The following is a 21,671-nucleotide window of genomic DNA, read 5'->3' on the forward strand; positions in this document are numbered from 1 at the left end:
GTCATCAACTCATTCCCGCTGGCAAAAAAACCCAAAAAACGTAATTAGCCCAAATTAACCCATTAAATCCGGGGAAGCATCCGTGTCACTTTAGCGTATAGTTAGGCTATTCAGAAATCAGCGGCTTAAAGGACAACTTTAGTTTTTTTTCCAACCAAGGTTCATGTTTCTGGTCACCCCCCACACCCACTACAGTAGTTGTGAATGTACCCATAGACATATAAAGGTACCCATAGACATATAAAGGTATAGAGCACCGCAGTCCCGCCCCCCTTTCAGAAAAGCGAGTGGCCCAGGAAGTGGAAGCCCCATGCATTCTCCCATCGGCACTTTTAATATAATTTATTTAAAGACGGTTACGCCGCGGACAAAGCCAATTCGGATCGTGACGAATCATGACAATGAACACAATGTTTTGGGACGATCAAATCATTAGAAAGAAGAAAAGAAAGTCAGGAGACAACACTATTTGTTTTATTTTTCGTCTTATAAATTATTTTATCGGCCCAAAATAGTGTTCATTGTCATGATTCGTCACGATCCGAATTGGCTTTGTCCGCGGCGTAACAGTCTTTAAATAAATTATATTAAAAGTGCCGATGGGAGAATGCATGCGGGGCTTCCACTTCCTGGGCCACTCGCTTTTCTGAAAGGGGGCGGGACTGCGGCGCTCTATAGACACCCCTTTGGGCTCTGGAGCGTACAGAATGTGTGCTCATGGGAGGGCTCTGGAGCGTACAGAATGTGTGCTCATGGGAGGGCTCTGGAGCGTACAGAATGTGTGCTCATGGGAGGGCTCTGGAGCGTACACTATGTGTGCTCATGGGAGGGCTCTGGAGCGTACAGAATGTGTGCTCATGGGAGGGCTCTGGAGCGTACAGAATGTGTGCTCATGGGAGGGCTCTGGAGCGTACACTATGTGTGCTCATGGGAGGGCTCTGGAGCGTACAGAATGTGTGCTCATGGGAGGGCTCTGGAGCGTACACTATGTGTGCTCATGGGAGGGCTCTGGAGCGTACACTATGTGTGCTCATGGGAGGGCTCTGGAGCGTACAGAATGTGTGCTCATGGGAGGGCTCTGGAGCGTACAGAATGTGTGCTCATGGGAGGGCTCTGGAGCGTACAGAATGTGTGCTCATGGGAGGGCTCTGGAGCGTACACTATGTGTGCTCATGGGAGGGCTCTGGAGCGTACAGAATGTGTGCTCATGGGAGGGCTCTGGAGCGTACACTATGTGTGCTCATGGGAGGGCTCTGGAGCGTACACTATGTGTGCTCATGGGAGGGCTCTGGAGCGTACAGAATGTGTGCTCATGGGAGGGCTCTGGAGCGTACAGAATGTGTGCTCATGGGAGGGCTCTGGAGCGTACACTATGTGTGCTCATGGGAGGGCAAAACACTCCCGAGATCCCTTTGCGAAGCACCGCGGAAGTATGAGTGTTGCGTGACTCAACAGAGCGCATGTTCGGGTCCGATATAAGTCCAACGGAAAAGATGCGCTCATGTGATTGGCCAGTAGTCACTTTTTGAGTGGCAGCGCGTGACGCATACAGTAGCGTGCCTTAATCCACTCTTCCGGCGTACTTCCTATAACGACTTCCTCCCCCTAGTGATATAATTATTCCGCCCTCCCGTCGACAGACACGCATCGCCCCAACGAACTGCATCGGCCAATGAGGTCGCTCCAACGAACTGCAGCGGCCAATGAGGTCGCTCCAACGAACTGCAGCGGCCAATGAGGTCGCTCCAACGAACTGCAGCGGCCAATGAGGTCGCTCCAACGAACTGCAGCGGCCAATGAGGCATCTATATATATATTTTGTTAAATATCTATGACTGTACCTGCCGCGATTGTGAACAGAGCTGGTCTGCACCCTATTGAGTGAAACACGTACTATTTCTAAACGAAATTTTAAACATCGAAGTTGTTTTTAATTTTGGTTATTATAAGAGGGCAATTATAATGCATTATTACGGTCTACAAGTGTTATTAGCCAGGAAACCTTTTTTTGACCAAAAATAACTATCCGATTTGTCAGGGAAGGCATGGAACTTTTTTCCCTTTTTTTAATTCATTTTTCTCCAAAAGCACATACTGTACATGGCAATATGACTCGAAGCACCTCTACAATGGCAATATCAATGGAATCGGCACCCTGGGTGTCAAGATCACGGTATCGAATCAGACGTGAGTGAGCGTCCCGTCCCCACCCGTACATTACATTCAATATATGTTGCAGTTACATTTAGTTTGTTTTGTAGGGATCAGAATCCCAGTCCAGTGAGTCACTGTGGGGGGGGGGGGGGGGCTTGTAAGCATGCTGCAAAAAATATATAGAAAACAATAATGAGTTTAAAAGAAACTCCCAATTAACAGGTCCAGATATTCAATAAAAAAAGGACTCCATTGTAGAATTCAAGGCTGCAATACAAAAAAAAAAAACGAAAAAAAAAAAAACACATTTTCCCGTGTCAGTCTATAAGTGGAAGATTATATGCATAGAGAGAAATATTATATCCGAGGAGCAAATAAAGTGTCTAAAGTTCTACTCCCTAAACAATGCCCATGACACCAAAAAAGGCACCAGCTTCGGCCATTTTGTATCACGTCTTTCTTTTTTTTTTCTTCCTTTCTTTGAGGTACTGTGCGGCAAGGCGGAGGCCATGCTCGTGTAAGGCTTTTGTGGTGTTAAATAAAAAAATGGTATTATGGGTGCGTCGGAAACGGAAGGCAGAAACCAAGTACTAATTGTTTTACTTAAGTAAAAGTACCAATACTGCAATTTAGAACTATACTTCGTTACAAGTAAAAAGTACGGAATTGAAAATGTACTTGAGTAAAAGTACGAAAGTATATCGGCATCAAAAATGTAAAGTACTAAAAAGTTAAAGTCGTCATATTGCAGAATGTCCCGTTTCACGAGTTCAAAATGTGTACAAAGGTCTGTTGAAAATAGCAGATCTACAAGCTCGCGTTGCTGCGACGCATTGTGAGCTTGTAGATCGGCTATTTTAAAAGGGCCAAAATGTATAGGTGTGAAAGTGGTTAATGTATGTTTTCTAAATCAAAATAAAAATCTCCAAAGTAACTATAATAACTAAAGTTCTCAAATAATTGTAGTGGAGTAAAAAAGTATAAATGTTTGCTTCCGAGATGCAGTGGAGTTGAAGTAAAAGTACTGGAAATAATCAAGTAATTAAGTACAAATACCTCAAAATTGTACTTAAGTACAGTACTTAGTACTTAGTTACTTTCCACCACATGCTTAAACCCCAGCTCTGGTCCACAGCTCCTCCAACGCCTTCATTAGAGCCGTTCTCTTCCTACACTCGAATGAATGAATGCAGACCAGCCTCTCGTCTGGAGCGTAAATATAATAAGAAAAATCAGACCAGTCGGAAGCGAGTGCAGTGCAACAGCACCCCCTATTGGTACTCTACACGGACATAGTCACATAGGTTGGGACGAAGCTGTTCCGTTTTACCTACTCACCAACACAAAGGCGGGATGTGTACGGTAATTAGCCTACTTTTCTTAGTGGACGCACCCCCCCCCCCCCCCACATCATGTAAAAAATGCACTTTTTGGCCAGAAAGGGATATTTTTTTCTCTTGGCAATATCGGTAGAGAGAGAGAGAGCACAGTGGAGTAACTAAAAGTATTTATTTTCTGGTGGAAAAAACAATCCCTTTCTGGCCGGAAACTGCTTTATTTTTATTTTTTTTATTTTTTTACATGTGGTGGTGGTGGTGGTGGGGGGTGGGGTCAGAGTGCGTCCACTAAGGAAATTATCCTTTCTAATTACACTAAGGAAAGTAGCCTTTCTAATTACACTAAGGAAAAAGTAGCCTTTCTAATTACACTAAGGAAAGTAGCCTTTCTAATTACACTAAGGAAAGTAGCCTTTCTAATTACACTAAGGAAAGTAGCCTTTCTAATTACACTAAGGAAAGTAGCCTTTCTAATTACACCAAGGAAAGTAGCCTTTCTAATTACACTAAGGAAAGTAGCCTTTCTAATTACACTAAGGAAAGTAGAGTAGCCTTTCTAATTACACTAAGGAAAGTAGCCTTTCTAATTACACTAAGGAAAGTAGCCTTTCTAATTACACTAAGGAAAGTAGCCTTTCTAATTACACTAAGGAAAGTATAGCCTTTCTAATTACACTAAGGAAAGTAGCCTTTCTAATTACACTAAGGAAAGTAGAGTAGCCTTTCTAATTACACTAAGGAAAGTAGCCTTTCTAATTACACTAAGGAAAGTAGCCTTTCTAATTACACTAAGGAAAGTAGCCTTTCTAATTACACTAAGGAAAGTAGCCTTTCTAATTACACTAAGGAAAGTTTTATATTTCCGCTACAGAGGAGAGGCTGGTCTGCGTTTCATACAAGGGCTAGAAGCAAAGAGTGGCAGAGCCTGTTATTTGCAACGGCAGCAAAGGGCATTAGGGCTATGGACCAGAGCCTTAATGCAACAGCAGCAAAGGGCATTAGGGCTATGGACCAGAGCTACTTAAACCCCAACATCTGTATAGAGGGCGTATAGCAGTGGTGGCCATCTTGATTCATTTCAGTCCATTCATTTTTGCCATAGAGAGTTCCAAAACAAATATTTACATGCATAAATAATTTGAAGCCAAGAATCAAGCCATATCTGGGGTGAATCACGAGCATAAATACATTAGATTCTGTGAAAAATAAATTTTAAATGAAAGATTTTTTGGCGCTCTGCGGCGACATCATGGGCATAAGGGCTACTCTTGCATGCGGGCCCTTTGTTTAACCTTGATTCTGATTCATACGATACTGGTTTTTTGCAGTTTTCATTGGTTTGTTTTTCACAGAATCAAATGTTTTAGCTATGCCCGTGGATGATTCACCATGATTCTATAGGCTTGCTATAAGAATTGCTATACATATTTTTGTCGAAGTGAATTTGAGGGGAATAATCACAAAAATGGCCGCCACTGCTACGTATGCTACGTTTGAAATGAGCCGATCGATCGACAGGCTGATGGCGCCGCGCCGCGAGCTCCTCGCCACATTCACAGGAAACAGGAAATACACGAGTGGAGATCCTCAAGGGACACCCAAGCGGTTTGAGTGGTTGAGCTTCTTTCTTTTTTTTTCTTTTTGTTTCTTTTCTTAAGTCAAAACGTTGAGCGAGCTCCTTGTAGTCACAGTACGATGATACGATCACGAGTTTCGTGAGTTTTAAATTCTACCGTTTCAATTCTACTGGTTTTCAAGTGTCTTCTTTAACAAGCGCTCGGGACGCAGCATCTCAGAGAGGACAGCGCGCACGGGGGGAGAGAGAGAGAGAGAGAGAGAGAGAGAGAGAGAGAGAGAGAGAGATAGATATGCAACAAAACGCAAGGCGTTGGAAAATCCACGTCCGTTTTTCTCCACAGGATTCAGGTTTTTCTGTATGCCGAGACGTACAGTATAGGAAAATAAATGTTCTTAAAAAAAGGGGGGGGGGAAGCGTTAAAACGTTGTTATATAAGCTTGTCGTTTTAGATTTGATTGACAAACACAACTCGCCGCGTTTCCAAGTCTAACAGAGTCTGTTAGACTTGACCGTTTCGACAGTGATTGACAGAGAGAGAGAGAGAGAGAGAGAGAGAGAGAGAGAGAGTACTTGTATATTACTATACTTGTAAATGTCCAGACAGATATAAGACGTTATAAGGCCAATTCTCCTGGTCCTCACGACACGATACATTCAGGGGTTTGTTGGGGTTTGTTGGAGTCATTCCTGATTGATGCACACACACACACACACACAGCTGCACGCGGTGGTTTTTCGCGCACCAGAACATAATCTGATCAAACTCACGACATATTATCACGTTGCAGCCGCAGCACCACATGCTGTGAGCTTTGTGTACATATTGGATATTTTTTCTGACTTTAGGTTCAAGAGGGTCAAGAATGACTATGACAAAAAAAAATAGGCATTGGTAAAATCACCGTAACCGTAAGAAGTATAGTAATACAAAACGTGTGCGTCGAAGACAGAACGTCACTGTTTTGAAGGGAAAGGCGCCGCTCCGAACGGGTCCAGCTCCACGTGCGGAGGAGGAGGGGGCGGGGGCGGGGGGGGCTGCTGCTGCTGGGGGCGGGGTCTGTCCAGGAGGTCTGCCGGTTCCGTGAAGGGCGCGGACCCAAAGTCGTCCATGACGTCGTTGCTCTCTCCGAGGAGCGCGCCGTGAAGAAGAAGAGGCCCCGACCAGGACCTGCTGTTGGCCGGGGGGGGCGGGGCGTCCAGGCCCAGGAGGAGGAGGCCCTGGTACTGGTGGTACTGGTCCTGGTAGGGGCCCGCGTGCCGGCCGCCGTCCGGCGGGTGGAAGGGCTTGGCCCCGAAGGGGTCCAACGGAGCGTCGTCGCCACCGCCACCGGGCAGAGGCGCTCCTTTCTCCTTGCCCTCGCCGCCCCCCATCATGGCCACGACGTCCACCACGCCGATGTTCTCCTTGGAGTCGGAGGTGCTGAGGAACTCGTTGCTGCTCTGCGAGTCCCTCCGGCCGACCTTCCTGTGCCGGCGGACGCGCTCCGGCGTGCGGTAGGTGTTACCGCCGCCGCCGGGCTTGTTGTTGCTGCTGGACGACTTGCGCCCGCCGGTGGGCGGCGTGCCGTGGTGGCGCCCCCCGGTGGGCGGCGTGCCGTGGTGGCGCTTGCCGCCCTCGCCGGCGGCCTCCTGCTTGGTCTTCCTCTGGCGGGACGACAGCTTCTGGAGGCTGCGCTGCTTCAGCCGCTGCTGCTGCGGGCTGGCCGTCTCCGAGGACGCCGCCGAGGGGAGGAAGATGCTCTCGGAGCTCCGGGAGGTGGTGGGAGGGGGAGGAGGGGTGGGGGTGGGACCCCCCCCAACCCCTCCCCCTCCCGGCTGGAAGGGGGAGAAGCCGAAGACGTCGATGGCCTCCGGGGAGACGGGCGGGGTCTGGCCCGTCGTGGCCGACTTGGAGAGGTTGCGGCTGAACGGCGCTTTGGTGAACACGTCAAACACGTCGAACACGTCGAACTCGTCCGCGGCCCGCGGCGGCGGCGGCGGCTCTTGGCTGACTTGTCTGAAAGGCGCTTTGGCAAAAATGTCGGTGGTCTCCGAGGGCCCGGCGGCCGTGGCGGCGGGCGGGGCTCCTCCTCCTCCCCCTCCTCCTCCTCCTCCGACAAAGGGAACGGCACCGAAGACGTCCATCACCGTGGAGGCCCTCGCCATCCTCGCCGTTCGGCTGGGAGAACCCGGAGGGGTGACGGTGATCAGGGTGGTTCCGGGGGAGTCCCCCCCCTCATGGGGGGCTCTGCGGCTGCTGCCCGCCGTGGCGACCTGGGTCTTCTTGGAGCGGCCCTTAGTGGCCCTGCCCTCCTCGTCGTCCTCGCTGACCTCCTCGTCCTCCTCAGAGTCCATGAGCAGAGGCCTCTGGCCCATCACGTTCTCTGGCTCCCTGTCGCCGTTCAGCCCCTCCTCCTCCTCCTCCTCAGGCTCCTCCTCTTCCTCTTCCTCGCTGCTTTTCGGGGACGGCGGGTCCGACTCGAAGTCGCTGTCGGACTCCTGGCCCGTCCTGCTGCGTCCCTGAGGCCCCGCCCCCGCCGAACCGCCACCGCTCCTCCTGCCCGTTCTGGTCTCCTTGGCGGCGGGGGCGGGGGCGGGAGGCTCCTCCTCCTCAGCCGCGGGGCGCGGCGGCTCCTCCTCTTCCTCCTCGGCGGCCAGGGGGGCGGAGCCTGCAGAGACCAGGGGGTCCTCGCTGGAGGAGGGCTCTGCCACGGCGGCAGTGACACCTGTGGAAGCAAAGAAATGGTCGCCTTTAATGGTAACGTTTTTCATGTCAAGGACCCCCAGAAATGTATGTAATTAATTGGCTGCTGCGGACTTAACTCATGCTTCCTTCATGCCCGAGTGTCCAAGTTGCTCCTTTACACCTGACAGGGGGGAGTTTCCCTGGTTGGACGTATAGCGCGTGAAAGGAACACGTTATTCCAACCAGTTCCTTTCCCCTCCATCAGGCGCCCCGGCTGGCCAGGGGGGGGCAGTTTAGTGACCAGGATTACTGCATGTTTTTGTGAGGGTACCTACCCTAGGGGACACGGGGAGAACATGCAAACTCCACACAGAAAGGCCATGTGTATGTGTTTTTTAAGCTTCATAGATGATAAATCCACTGAGAAACTGACCTTTGCTCTCCATGGTCACGGAAGTATCAGATTACAACCCCACTAGGAGCAGACATAGCTGAGGTGTGAACAGTATCAGATACAACCCCACTAGGAGCAGACATGGCTGAGGTGTAAACAGTATCAGATACAACCCCACTAGGAGCAGACATGGCTGAGGTGTAAACAGTATCAGATACAACCCCACTAGGAGCAGACATGGCTGAGGTGTAAACAGTATCAGATACAACCCCACTAGGAGCAGACATGGCTGAGGTGTAAACAGTATCAGATACAACCCCACTAGGAGCAGACATAACTGAGGTGTAAACAGTATCAGATACAACCCCACTAGGAGCAGACATGGCTGAGGTGTAAACAGTATCAGATACAACCCAACTATAGGAGCAGATATGGCTGAGGTGTAAACGGTATCAGAAACAACCCCACTAGGAGCAGACATAGCTGAGGTTTAGTAAACAGTATCAGATACAACCCCACTAGGAGCAGACATGGCTGAGGTGTAAACAGTATCAGATACAACCCCACCAGGAGCAGACATGGCTGAGGTGTAAACAGTATCAGATACAACCCCACTAGGAGCAGACATGGCTGAGGTGTAAACAGTATCAGATACAACCCCACTAGGAGCAGACATAACTGAGGTGTAAACAGTATCAGATACAACCCCACTAGGAGCAGACATGGCTGAGGTGTAAACAGTATCAGATACAACCCCACTAGGAGCAGACATGGCTGAGGTGTAAACGGTATCAGATACAACCCAACTATAGGAGCAGACATGGCTGAGGTGTAAACTGTAAACAGGCAACTTCTACTACAGTGAATGGGGAAAAGTGACTTGTGTTGTGTTCGCCGGCTCAAACGTTACTCCTTTTACCTGCTTTTTAAACTTCTACAACCAGCTCGCAATGTCCATGTGTTTGTGTCAAATGAGCACGAGTGGTGTGCGCATGCGTGAAATTGGAACGACAGAAGTATGTGCACCCGCACCCCCGTGTGTGTAGTGCCGTGCATGTGCGCGTGCACCACTGGTGTGCACCCGCACCCGTGTGTGTAGTGCCGTGCATGTGCGCGTGCACCACTGGTGTGCGCACGCACCCGCACCCGTGTGTGGATGTTGTTGCTACAGAAATAGCGTCAATGCTAGCGAGCTAAAATATAGCCATCGTTGCTCTAGAAAGCACCAATGTTTCCATCTAGACCACCGGATTATCAGCAAAAACCTCAGAAAATCGCGCTAATGAACCAAACCATGGAGAGCTCCGTAGATTAGGAGTTATTCAGCTTTTAGAGAGGGGAGTTGCACCACTTGGTTCACACAGGTGTGATTTTTTTACTAACACTTAACTCTACAAAGATGGCCACGAAACCCAGGATGAACCTGTGTAGTTTATGGCTGCTCCAACAGTATAGTGGCAACATTCAACTTTGGATAGAAACGGAATGTCAAAAAGAAATACACCTGCGGTGGCTGCAAAACCAGAGCCATAGAGTAATGGTTGAGACGAAGCAGTGAGTGAAATGTCCTGAAAGATAAAGATATACATAACCTCAGTCTTTTACCCAACAAACACCCTGCAATCTTTCTGTTGTGAAAGAACGCAAGGCTGCTGTACTTTAATATACCTCATACTTTAAATGCTTAGTATGAGGTATAATAAAGTACAGCAGCCTTGTGTGTTCATATACACAGATGGCGGAGGAAGCCGTGCAAGGCACCAACCTGCCCATAGGGGGAGCAGCGAGGCTCAAGGACACTTCTGACACTTGAGCTGGGAATCAAACCTGGAACCTTCGGATTCCAAGAGGGAATCCCACATATACTGTATATACTGTACCTCCTGAGCCACTGTACATATACTGTATATACTGTACCTCCTGAGCCACTGTACATATACTGTATATACTGTACCTCCTGAGCCACTGCCGCCCCAATAATCACATTATAAATGTAGTCGTTTAGACTTGATGACGATTCTTAAAAAAATGTCTTCTGAATCCTAATCGTTAATTCTGAAAGTCAGTGGTACTCTTTTTCATGTCAAGGACCCCATAATTACGGACCCCCCCCCCCCCCCCCCAAGCAAAGATTTGAGTTAAAAACGTTCACTCTGAAAGAATACTATTTGTGGCCTTTTCTAGTACTGATGATTATTATTATTATTATTTTTTATAATAGGCTAATACTGTAGTTTATTCATGATCTATTAAAAAAGGTGCAGTTTTAAATCACTAGCCAACAATTATTAACACACATTGGTTCCATTTGTACACACACACGTACAAATGGAACCAAATGGACCCCGCTCTCGGGTACACTCTGAGTTAAATTAACATTGGTTTTACAATATACAATTGGGGTCCCAGAGATAGAAATGTCATTAAAATGGAATGGGGGTCCGTAGACTAATGAAGGTCAAACTGGGGGGTCCTTGAAATGTAAACGGTTGAGAATCACTGCTAGAGCCAGAAACAAGATCTTCTCTTATGGGGGTCCCTGGCATATCTGTTCAGATTGGGAGTCCCTGGCATATCTGTTCAGATTGGGAGTCCCTGGCATATCTGTTCAGATTGGGGGTCCCTTGCATATCTGTTCAGATTGGGGGTCCCTGGCATATCTGTTCAGATTGGGGGTCCCTGGCATATCTGTTCAGATTGGGAGTCCCTGGCATATCTGTTCAGATTGGGAGTCCCTGGCATATCTGTTCAGATTGGGGGTCCCTTGCATATCTGTTCAGATTGGGGGTCCCTGGCATATCTGTTCAGATTGGGGGTCCCTGGCATATCTGTTCAGATTGGGGGTCCCTGGCATATCTGTTCAGATTGGGGGTCCCTGGTATATCTGTTCAGATTGGGGGTCCCTGGCATATCTGTTCAGATTGGGGGTCCCTGGCATATCTGTTCAGATTGGGGGTCCCTGGCATATCTGTTCAGATTGGGGGTCCCTGGCATATCTGTTCAGATTGGGGGTCCCTGGCATATCTGTTCAGATTGGGGGTCCCTGGCATATCTGTTCAGATTGGGGGTCCCTTGCATATCTGTTCAGATTGGGGGTCCTTGGCATGAAAACTGTTTTTGTTAAGTGTGCTGTGTAACATATGGTCATATCTGGTGGTTTTAAAGGACAACTTTAGTTTGGGTTCATGTTTTAGGTTATCAGAGAAAGAAAAAATAATAATAATGCTGCTTTCTTTCTCAAACATTTACATGTCAAGGACCGCCAAATATATAGGTATATAATTAGCCGCCGACCCCCCATCTGAAAATACGTAGTTCCAGTTGACCGCCCAGAAGCAAAGATTTGACACTCTGCAGTTCTCTGCCGACCTATAGTTTGTAAGATCTACTAGTTTTCAATGGCTAAAGTAAACATAATGCTTAAAACCACCAAAAGGGATTCCCGCCCCAAAATGGGTTAATACAGAAAAATAAACCAATCTACATGTTCTGACAATGTACTATTTACATATATGTAGAAATAGGGCTTAAGGATTTAATCAGGCTTTCACTTCTAGTGATTTTTTAGGCCTACCTATTATGTAAAACACAATTAGTCGACTAGTTGTTTAAAGCCATAAATCAGGCTAATCGATTTTTCAAAAAAAATCACTTCAAAATTAACCAACTTAACCAAAAAGGTGAATCAACAGTTTGTAAATCACTAAGAAAAGCATCAGTTGCAGCCCTTTGATACTAGAGTAGTGGTTCCCAAAGTGGGGTCCGGGGACCCCTAGGGGTACTTGAGGGAGTTCCAGACGGTACCTATAGCTCAAATAGAGACAGTTAGGAACCAAATGGACCCTTATGGGTCTGTAACTCTGACAGTGTACGAATGGAACCCATTTTGCTTCCATTTGTACACTCTCAGAGTTAAATTAACAGTGGTTAATAGAGATAGAAATGCCATTAAATCGGGGGTCCGTAGACTAATGCGTGTGAAACTGGGCCTGGGGGTCCATGGAATGAATGTGTTTCGGAATCACTGCTAGAGCCGGGGGGGTCCCGTGGCCTAATACATGTTGATTTGGGGGTCCTTGACACGAAAAGGTTTGGGAACCACTGAACTAGAGCACATTATAGAGACAGCCATGTCATCAGAACATCTTGCTCATGAGGTGTCGAGGTGGGCAGAAACCCTTTTTAAAGACTTTACAGAGCCATATAAATCCCCTTCATTCACCTAAGACTTTTACAGAGCCATATAAGAAAGGAATCCAAAAAAAATATATATACTGGCTTTTGGATATGGTTTATTTATATATATATATATATATATATGTACGTAACATTCTAGAAAGAAAAAATACATTCACACTCACAGTATGATACAAGACCACGTACAGTATTACACAGTCTTCTGAAAACACACACAAACCCAACATATCTCATCCGCCTAAAGGCATGAGTTGTATAATAATAATAATACGGTACCTGTTAATCTGCTAAGTAGTATAGTAAAGTAAAACTTAATATTAGGAAGAGCTTTGACATTCTCTCTCTCTCTCTAAAGGGCTGCATGTTCGTCACCCTAGACTTCTCACAATGTGTCAATGAAAAATGTTTTTCAAAATAAAAATAGTAAAGTTTAGGGATAAGGGGTTTAGCGGTGACGAAAATGGAGGCCTATATATATATATATATATATATATAGAAAAGAAAAAAAGTTTCCAAAGATTTAGTGATCAAAAGTGGAAAATAACGCATTGAGTGGAGAGAAAAAAAAACTGAAAAGAAAAGAAAAGAAATTACAAAAAGACACAAATATTGGCAAAGGTAATCAATACAATATAATGACAAAAACTACATGACAAAAATAATAATAATAATAATAATAATAATAATAATAATGTGGCCTTCACAATTCCTATAAATGTTTGGCTAATATTTCACATTTTTTTTCTTGCACTTAAAAAAAAGAAATAATAAAGTGCAGTAAATGGCTCTGGTTGTCTTATGTTCTCAACTTAACTACAAATCATTAGCCTTGATATATGCCTTAATTAACCGGACTGATTATCCACCCGTTACACACAGCATGAACAAGATGTTTAATTAATGTTTAATTAACCGGACTGATTATCCACCCGTTACACACAGCATGAACAAGATGTTTAATTAATGTTTAATTAACCGGACTGATTATCCACCCGTTACACACAGCATGAACAAGATGTTTAATTAATGTTTAATTAAACGGACTGATTATCCACCCGTTACACACAGCATGAACAAGATGTTTCTGAGTATGGCTGTCTTTACAAAAAAAATGAATATGGAACAAATCAATTATCCAACAAAATATTCTGACGTCGTCCCCCCCCCGGAGTAGAAATAAGAAAGCAGTGATTTAAAAACAAAACAAAAAAACAACAAACATGAGATGGTATTGGGGAATAGAGGGTATGCTCGTGACAACATCATCATCAAAACCGGAAGTTATGCGGGAACGTCTATACCGAGTGGCAAAAAAACTACTTTCTGGCTTTGTACTGTACATCCAAACAGAAAAGTCCAATCCCAACTTACCTTGGGGCAAAAGAAATGTACATGGATGCTTTAACCGGTGAAGTATTGCAACCAAAGCCCCCGTGTACATCTCAGGATGAGAAGAGTGAATGGCTAAAGGGCCTAGTGAACATCTCAGGATGATAAGGGTGGATGGCTAAAGGGCCTAGTGAACATCTCAGGATGATAAGGGTGGATGGCTAAAGGGCCTAGTGAACATCTCAGGATGATAAGGGTGGATGGCTAAAGGGCCTAGTGAACATCTCAGGATGATAAGGGTGGATGGCTAAAGGGCCTAGTGAACATCTCAGGATGATAAGGGTGGATGGCTAAAGGGCCTAGTGAACATCTCAGGATGATAAGGGTGGATGGCTAAAGGGCCTAGTGGACATCTCAGGATGATAAGGGTGGATGGCTAAAGGGCCTAGTGGACATCTCAGGATGATAAGGGTGGATGGCTAAAGGGCCTAGTGAACATCTCAGGATGATAAGGGTGGATGGCTAAAGGGCCTAGTGAACATCTCAGGATGATAAGGGTGGATGGCTAAAGGGCCTAGTGAACATCTCAGGATGATAAGGGTGGATGGCTAAAGGGCCTAGTGAACATCTCAGGATGATGAGGGTGGATGGCTAAAGGGCCTAGTGTACATCTGGCTAAAGTTCCTGCAAACCAGCTCTGACAGTGTGAAGGAAACCAGGTTCCCGGGAAAAAGTTCCAAATGTGATGGAACCGATTCCTGGTTACCTCCGATAACGGGTCTGGTTTCCCCCGGGCCGTATACTCGGGTACGGATTTAGACTGTTGACACCGAACTGGCAGAATAGAAAAAAGTATAGCCACAGAACTGATCTCCCCATGACCAGAACTAAGAAACAAATTGCTCAACGAATGTCAACAGAACAAAAATAAAGAAAAAAAGACCAAGGCAAGCCTCGTTCAGCGAGACCCTGAACTCAGCCCTCTTTGTTCTGTCGTCTAATGTATTTTCTCCTCAAATCATTCTCTTTCAAATAAACCAAATCATGGGCTCCATTTTTGTCACCGCTAAACCCACCGCTAAACCCCTTATCCCTAATCAGATTTTTTTGTTTGACTATTTTGCTAAACATTTTTGAATAGATTAAAATGGCCAGTCTACAAGCTCACAATGTGTCAATGTAGATTGGCTAGTTGAACTATTCAAAAATGTTTTTAAAAATAGTAAAAAAAATAAAATAAAAAAGGCAAAGAAGTTTAGGGATAAGGGGGTTTAGCAGTGACGGAAATGGAGCCCGATATGTGTCTAGAGAATGTGCCCACATGCCAACCAAAAACGAACAAATTAACGCTCAGCTCCAATTGACGTCTCCGGAAACTAATTAAAATATTTTATGTTGGTTCAAAAGTGCAGAGCAGAATAGTGTTAGTGAAGATGTAATGTTTTGGTAAAAAAATAAACATACTTCAGATTCCTGGGGGGGGGGGGGGTAATTAAATGAGTTACCGACAACCACTGAGAAAACAAATCATACACCAGACCAAATAAGCAAGCGCGTTCCATTTGATTTAACCACATTAAAACTCCCTACATGCCATTATAGGGGCAAACATTTCTCAAAAAACAAACGTGCTGAATTGAAACGTTGTCGTGTGGCGGCGGTGCCACGCGGTGGTGACGTCATGCCTTCACATGGCGGGCGCGCCGCGCGACAACAGACATGATGCCGTACACGTTTTGTATGCGTCGTCGAGGTTGACCCATCCCAGTCTGGACGGGAACCCTTTTTTGGTGTTTCAAGCATCATGTTATACTTTAGCTTTTGAAAAATAGCAAGATCTACAAGCTCGTAGTGCGGCACTCGCTTGTAGATCTGCTATTTTTTTTTTAAATCATGAAAATTCGGCACGAATCTTTGACTATATATTCTTTCAGAGCGAACGTTTTTTTTAACTCAAATCTTTGCTTCTGAGGGGGTTCCTGGAATAACATATTTTCAGATGGGGGGTCAGGTGGCCAAATACATATAACGTTTGGGGTCCTCGACATGACATGTTGAACACCACTACAAACATACTGCAGGTATTTCAGAAAACTGTCAGGATTTATAGAAGACTAAAATGGGCTAAAGCAGAAAGTGGATGCTGGCACACATCACTGGCTGTACGTGCAGTACCCTAGAGTCCCTGATTGTCACGCAAGCATGTTCCAACACCGGGGTCTGGCATAACAATGGGAAGAAAAGGAAAAAAAAAGCTGCGTCAACATTGTTGGCCAGTTATATTAAAATGCCACATAAGGCACTTGATGAATCACCGAGTGGGAAACCACAGCCTTGTTAGTTGCAGATGTACAGTAAGGCCTTCAAAGAAAAATGCTTCAATCACAACAAAATTAGAGAAGAGACTCGACTGGAAGTGGTATATAGAGCAATGAAAGTATCCCTTCAAACCGGGGGAAAAAAAAACGATAATCAACTAACTCGACCAATTAGAATGGCACGGACGCAGTCGCGCGCAGTCTCACACACACACACACACACACACACACACACACACACACACACACACAGAGGAGGACATTATGGGGCTGATCGAAAATTCGTATAACAAATTTTGTCATGCCAGCCTTTTGGAATGTCATGTTGAAAACAAACAAAAAATGATTTCAGTATTTTAGCGTTCCCTTCAAAATGTTGGAATTCTTCTATATATAATATGTTTTTGTTTTTTTGTCTTCCTATTTTGGACGCTGTTCCTCTGTTGCTCAGTTAAAAAAAGAACATGCTTAAACTTCGTACATTTTTCATACTCGATACTTTAGCTGGAAGATCTACACTGCATCACCACCGTAACATTATCCTATACACTCCTACTGCACTTATCGTAGCTTATTTTCAAAAAAGGACAGAAAAGATGGTTAAAATGAAAGAAAAATAAAGAAACATCGTTTCTCCTACAAGTGTTTTTCAACGTTGACACTGTGGTGGTAGTCACTAAACGAATCCTATACATTAGAAATGACTTACTTAGATTAACAACTGCCGATTCACATTTAAGGAGCAGGAAGTACAGAGGCACAAAGCTTATTGCTGCCAACAACGTAATATACGTAGTTTAAGAGAAATACTGCACTTTTTATATTCAACTTTTTTTTTTTTTAGAACCAAAATGTATGATTTTCAAATAGGGGGAACAAACTGCTAAAAAGGCTTTCAGATTCGTCGTTAAACCAAATCCAAAGTTTTCGGGGGTGGTTGTTGAAAATCAGCCTCCGTCATAAAGTGCACAGTTCAAACCAGGAGCATTTGAGAGCTCAACCCCCTTTAAATGAAAAATGTTTTTTTCTTTTATATTTTTTTTGTAGAAGGAATCTTTCAATGGCTGAAAAGGAGCACTATGGTATAACAATGTAAACAAATGGCAAAAAAAGCCATGACATTGGAAGTTTGTTGGTTTAAAAAAAAAAATGATAATTTTGTTTTGACAAAAAAAAAAAAAAAAGAAAAGAAAAGTTTCCTCAGAAAACATGTTCGTTTTTTTTCGTGACATTGGTTTTTTTTTTGTTGCTTTTGCCGAGTCTCCCCTGATTGGACAATTAAATATTTAAAGATGGTGTTAAGTTGATTTTGTGTTATAAAGCTCTACCTTCTGATCGTAATCACCGCTGTTGAGTGTGTGTTCAGTGACAGGGGTCTGTCTCCCCCTGTCCATCACTGCTGTCGAGTGTGTGTTCAGTGACAGGGGTCTGTCTCCCCCTGTCCATCACTGCTGTGTTTGTTGTTAGCTCTACAATAACCCATTCTGAGAGGGAACCCCTTTTGGTGTTTTAAGCCTTGTGTTATGCTTTAGCTATTGGAAAATAGCAGATCTACGAGCTTGTATAGGTCTGCTATTTTTTGAAAAATCGTGAAAAATGTGGCGCAAATCTTTGAATATATATTCTTTCAGAGCGAATGTTTTCAACTCAAATCTTTGCTTCCACTGGGACAACATATTTTCACATGGGGGTCGGCGACCAAATACAGATATTTTTTGGGAGTCCTTGACATGAAAAAGGTTGAGCACCTACTGACATAGAAACATAGGGTTTTGTAGAATTGTAGAATTGTCCTCAGGTCAAAATGGGATAAACAGGAAAATCATTTTTTTCCCCTGTTTACTGAAGTTGGACAGAGAGACCACCACCATCACTGAACAGACGCACACGCTATAGGAATGATCTGACTACTATCAGAATATTAGAGCTTATAACCCTTTCTCTTTTTAACACAAGGTATCACTATAACACCACCAAAACATGACAAACTGCTCGGGACACGACCGGCCGTTGTAGAATCACGTTTAAACGGACATTAAAAAAAAGAAAAAAGAAAAAGAAAAGGCCAGAGAGACGACTGCATTGCATTGAAGTCTTTGGCCGGTTCCTTTTTGGGCCTCAAAACTACTTACTTCTTCAAACACACTGCCTTATTATTCCACAAAGGACAAATTATCTCACCTCATTAACATTTCTGCAATGTACATTAAACACAAGCACAACTCACACACAGGCTACTCTGGCCATGGAAAAAAAAGCATTCATTTAGATTTCTCTTGTTTTGATTTGTTTTTGTTTTTTTGGGGGGGGGCTCGAGCTTTGTGTGGTGGCATAGCCGGTCCTGCCGGGAGAGGGAGGGGGGGGGGGAGGGTTAAGGCTCATACATAGTCTGGATTTTCGGTGGTGAAGTGACCACCGAACTACAACATGACGTCACTGAGGTGACCACCGAACTACAACATGACGTCACTGAGGTGACCACCAAACTACAACATGACGTCACTGAGGTGACCACCGAACTACAACATGACGTCACTGAGCCGTGGTGAAGAGCAAACCACCGCCACCGCTCCAGCCCTTCTCTCTGTTTTTACTCACCACCACCGCTCAACGTTATTTCAGCTCCGGTGGTCACCTCACCACCGGAACGGTGGTGATCACCTCACCACCGGAGCGGTGGTGGTCGCCTCACCACCGGAGCGGTGGTGGTCGCCTCACCACCGGAGCGGCGGTGGTCGCCTCACCACCGTAGCGGTGGTGGTCAGCTCACCACCGGCACCGGAGCGGTGGTGGTCACCTCACCACCGGAGCGGTGGTGGTCACCTCACCACCGGAGCGGTGGTGGTCACCTCACCACCGGAGCGGTGGTGGTCACCTCACCACCGGAGCGGTGGTGGTCACCTCACCACCGGTGCGGTGGTGGTCACCTCACCACCGGAGCGGTGGTGGTCACCTCACCACCGGAGCGGCGGTGGTCAGCTCACCACCGGAGCGGCGGTGGTCAGCTCACCACCGGAGCGGTGGTGGTCACCTCACCACCGAAAATCCAGACTATGAATGGGCCTTTACAAAACGGAACGTCAGGGTGGGGGGAAGAGGAGGGGGGGGGACAGGAGACAGTTCTGAGAAAGGGGCAGAGAGTGAGGGAGGGGTGGGTGGGTCCACACAGTGTCGGGTGGTGGACGGGTGGGGTCCCTCACGGTGGAGACTCGGGGCTAAGACTTGCCTGCGCTGCCCGCGAAGGGGACGGAGCCGAACACGTCCTCGGGCAGGAAAGGCCTGGCGAGCCTTGGCTCCGCCTCCGCGCTCATGGCGCCGCCCTCCGCCGGCTTCTCTGTTTGGGACAGACAGAGGAGGACGCGGTCACACGACAGAGGTATTATACTGGGACAGACAGAGGAGGACACGGTCACACGACAGAGGTATTATACTGGGACAGACAGAGGAGGACACGGTCACACGACAGAGGTATTATACTGGGACAGACAGAGGAGGACACGGTCACACGACAGAGGTATTATACTGGGACAGACAGGAGGAGGACGCGGTCACACGATAGAGGTACAGACAGAGGAGGACACGGTCACACGACAGAGGTATTATACTGGGACAGACAGAGGAGGACACGGTCACACGTCAGAGGTATTATACTGGGACAGACAGAGGAGGACACGGTCACACGTCAGAGGTATTATACTGGGACAGACAGGAGGAGGACGCGGTCACACGACAGAGGTACAGACAGAGGAGGACACGGTCACACGACAGAGGTATTATACTGGGACAGACAGAGGAGGACGCGGTCACACGACAGAGGTATTATACTGGGACAGACAGAGGAGGACACGGTCACACGACAGAGGTATTATACTGGGACAGACAGAGGAGGACACGGTCACACGTCAGAGGTATTATACCGGGACAGACAGAGGAGGACACGGTCACACGTCAAAGGTATTATTATACTGGGACAGACAGACGAGGACACGGTCACACGTCAGAGGTATTATTATACTGGGACAGACAGAGGAGGACACGGTCACACGAGAGGTATTATACTGGGACAGACGGAGGAGGACACGGTCACACGTCAGAGGTATTATACTGGGACAGACAGAGGAGGACGCGGTCACACGACAGAGGTATTATACTGGGACAGACAGAGGAGGACACGGTCACACGACAGAGGTATTATACTGGGACAGACAGAGGAGGACACGGTCACACGTCAGAGGTATTATACCGGGACAGACAGAGGAGGACACGGTCACACGACAGAGGTATTATACTGGGACAGACAGAGGAGGACACGGTCACACGACAGAGGTATTATACCGGGACAGACAGAGGAGGACACGGTCACACGTCAGAGGTATTATTATACTGGGACAGACAGACGAGGACACGGTCACACGTCAGAGGTATTATACCGGGACAGACAGAGGAGGACGCGGTCACACGACAGAGGTATTATACTCCTAGTCCCCCCTTTTGACAATTTCATTCAAGTTTGAGTTATTCTCGATATTAAACCGAGTAATCAAACTCATTTTCAGTGTCGTCGAGTGATTCAGTACTTTAGCCGTGACGTGAGCGCCCCCTACAGAGATACTTCCGGGTCCTTCCGGGCATATTACATATAATCTTGTGGGTCCTTGACATGAAATATTGAGAACCACTGATATAGAAACATGAGGTTTTTCAGAAGAAAAAAAATACATTTTAAAAAAGACTTTCTTTTAATTTCGATGTCGGGCATAAATGGGTTAAAGGTAAAATAGGCCACTTGCTTGCTCTGAGCATGTCAAACTCTCGGTCCAGCAGCTCCTCCTCGGTGAGTCTGGAGAAGTTGTCCTCTCCGAACGGGTTCCATCCGGTCATGTCCGGAGGGTTACTGCTGACCGGCTGCTGACCGGCGCTGTTGTTGCAGGTCTGAGAGGAGGCGGGCACTAGGACCACCGCGTCCGTCCCCCCAAGGAGAGGAGTTCTGCTGCAAAGAGACAACAAACGTTGAACATCACTTTGTAATTATTATTAATTATTATTAATCTTTATTGAAGGAAGAACAGACAAGAAAACACAACTAACAAGACTATACGGAAAGAAAAAGACAAGAAAAAGACAAAAAGCATTTTTCATATTATAAAAAACATTCAATGAAATCCTATTGCAATATCGCTAGGCTGAGAGACGAGATTCCACTTTTCCCACTTTTTATAGAATTTATCCTCTTGTAGTCTCAGTATGAATGTTAGTTTTTCCATAGTATACAGTTCCTCAATAATGTCCATCCATTGATCTTTCGTTGGTGGGTCCTGTTGGCACCAGCGTTGTGTGATTGCTTTTTTACTTGATGCTAAGAGGATCTTGATTAAACACTTTGTGGGTTTTAACCCATTCTGACCTGAGATCAGATTCTAAAAAATGTCTTTATTCAAAATGGGTCAAGAAGTAGTGAAAATAGCCGAACGGACCAGCTGTAGGAGCTTGTAGATCTGCCATTTTCACTACTGTGGCTCCTGGGGGGAGACATCTCGGGGGAACCCAGTGGCGTAGAGAGGATGTCTCTGTGTTTACCTCGGGTTAGAGAGAGGATGTCTGTGTGTTTACCTCGGGTTAGAGAGAGGATGTCTCTGTGTTTACCTCGGGTTAGAGAGAGGATGTCTCTGTGTTTACCTCGGGTTAGAGAGAGGATGTC

At 46.1% G+C, this 21,671-nt stretch overlaps 1 protein-coding gene across 1 annotated transcript in view; it reads right to left on the reverse strand.

The window, feature by feature from the left end:
* Positions 1-4,814: 4,814 nt before the first annotated feature.
* Positions 4,815-21,671, reverse strand: part of bmp2k (BMP2 inducible kinase) — a 66,949-nt gene continuing 50,092 nt past the window's right edge. Inside the window, exons 14-18 of the mRNA XM_080765849.1 lie at positions 20,760-20,963; positions 19,671-19,751; positions 19,497-19,577; positions 19,200-19,357; positions 4,815-7,775 (exon numbers count right to left, since the gene is read on the reverse strand). Of these exons, the coding sequence (XP_080621975.1) occupies positions 6,025-7,775; positions 19,200-19,357; positions 19,497-19,577; positions 19,671-19,751; positions 20,760-20,963 (2,275 nt within the window). The 3' untranslated portion in view covers positions 4,815-6,024. The remainder of the gene's footprint in view (positions 7,776-19,199; positions 19,358-19,496; positions 19,578-19,670; positions 19,752-20,759; positions 20,964-21,671) is intronic.

The sequence above is a fragment of the Protomyctophum bolini genome, assembly GCF_963924005.1.
Source record: "Protomyctophum bolini genome assembly, chromosome: 6".
Lineage (NCBI taxonomy): Eukaryota > Metazoa > Chordata > Actinopteri > Myctophiformes > Myctophidae > Protomyctophum > Protomyctophum bolini.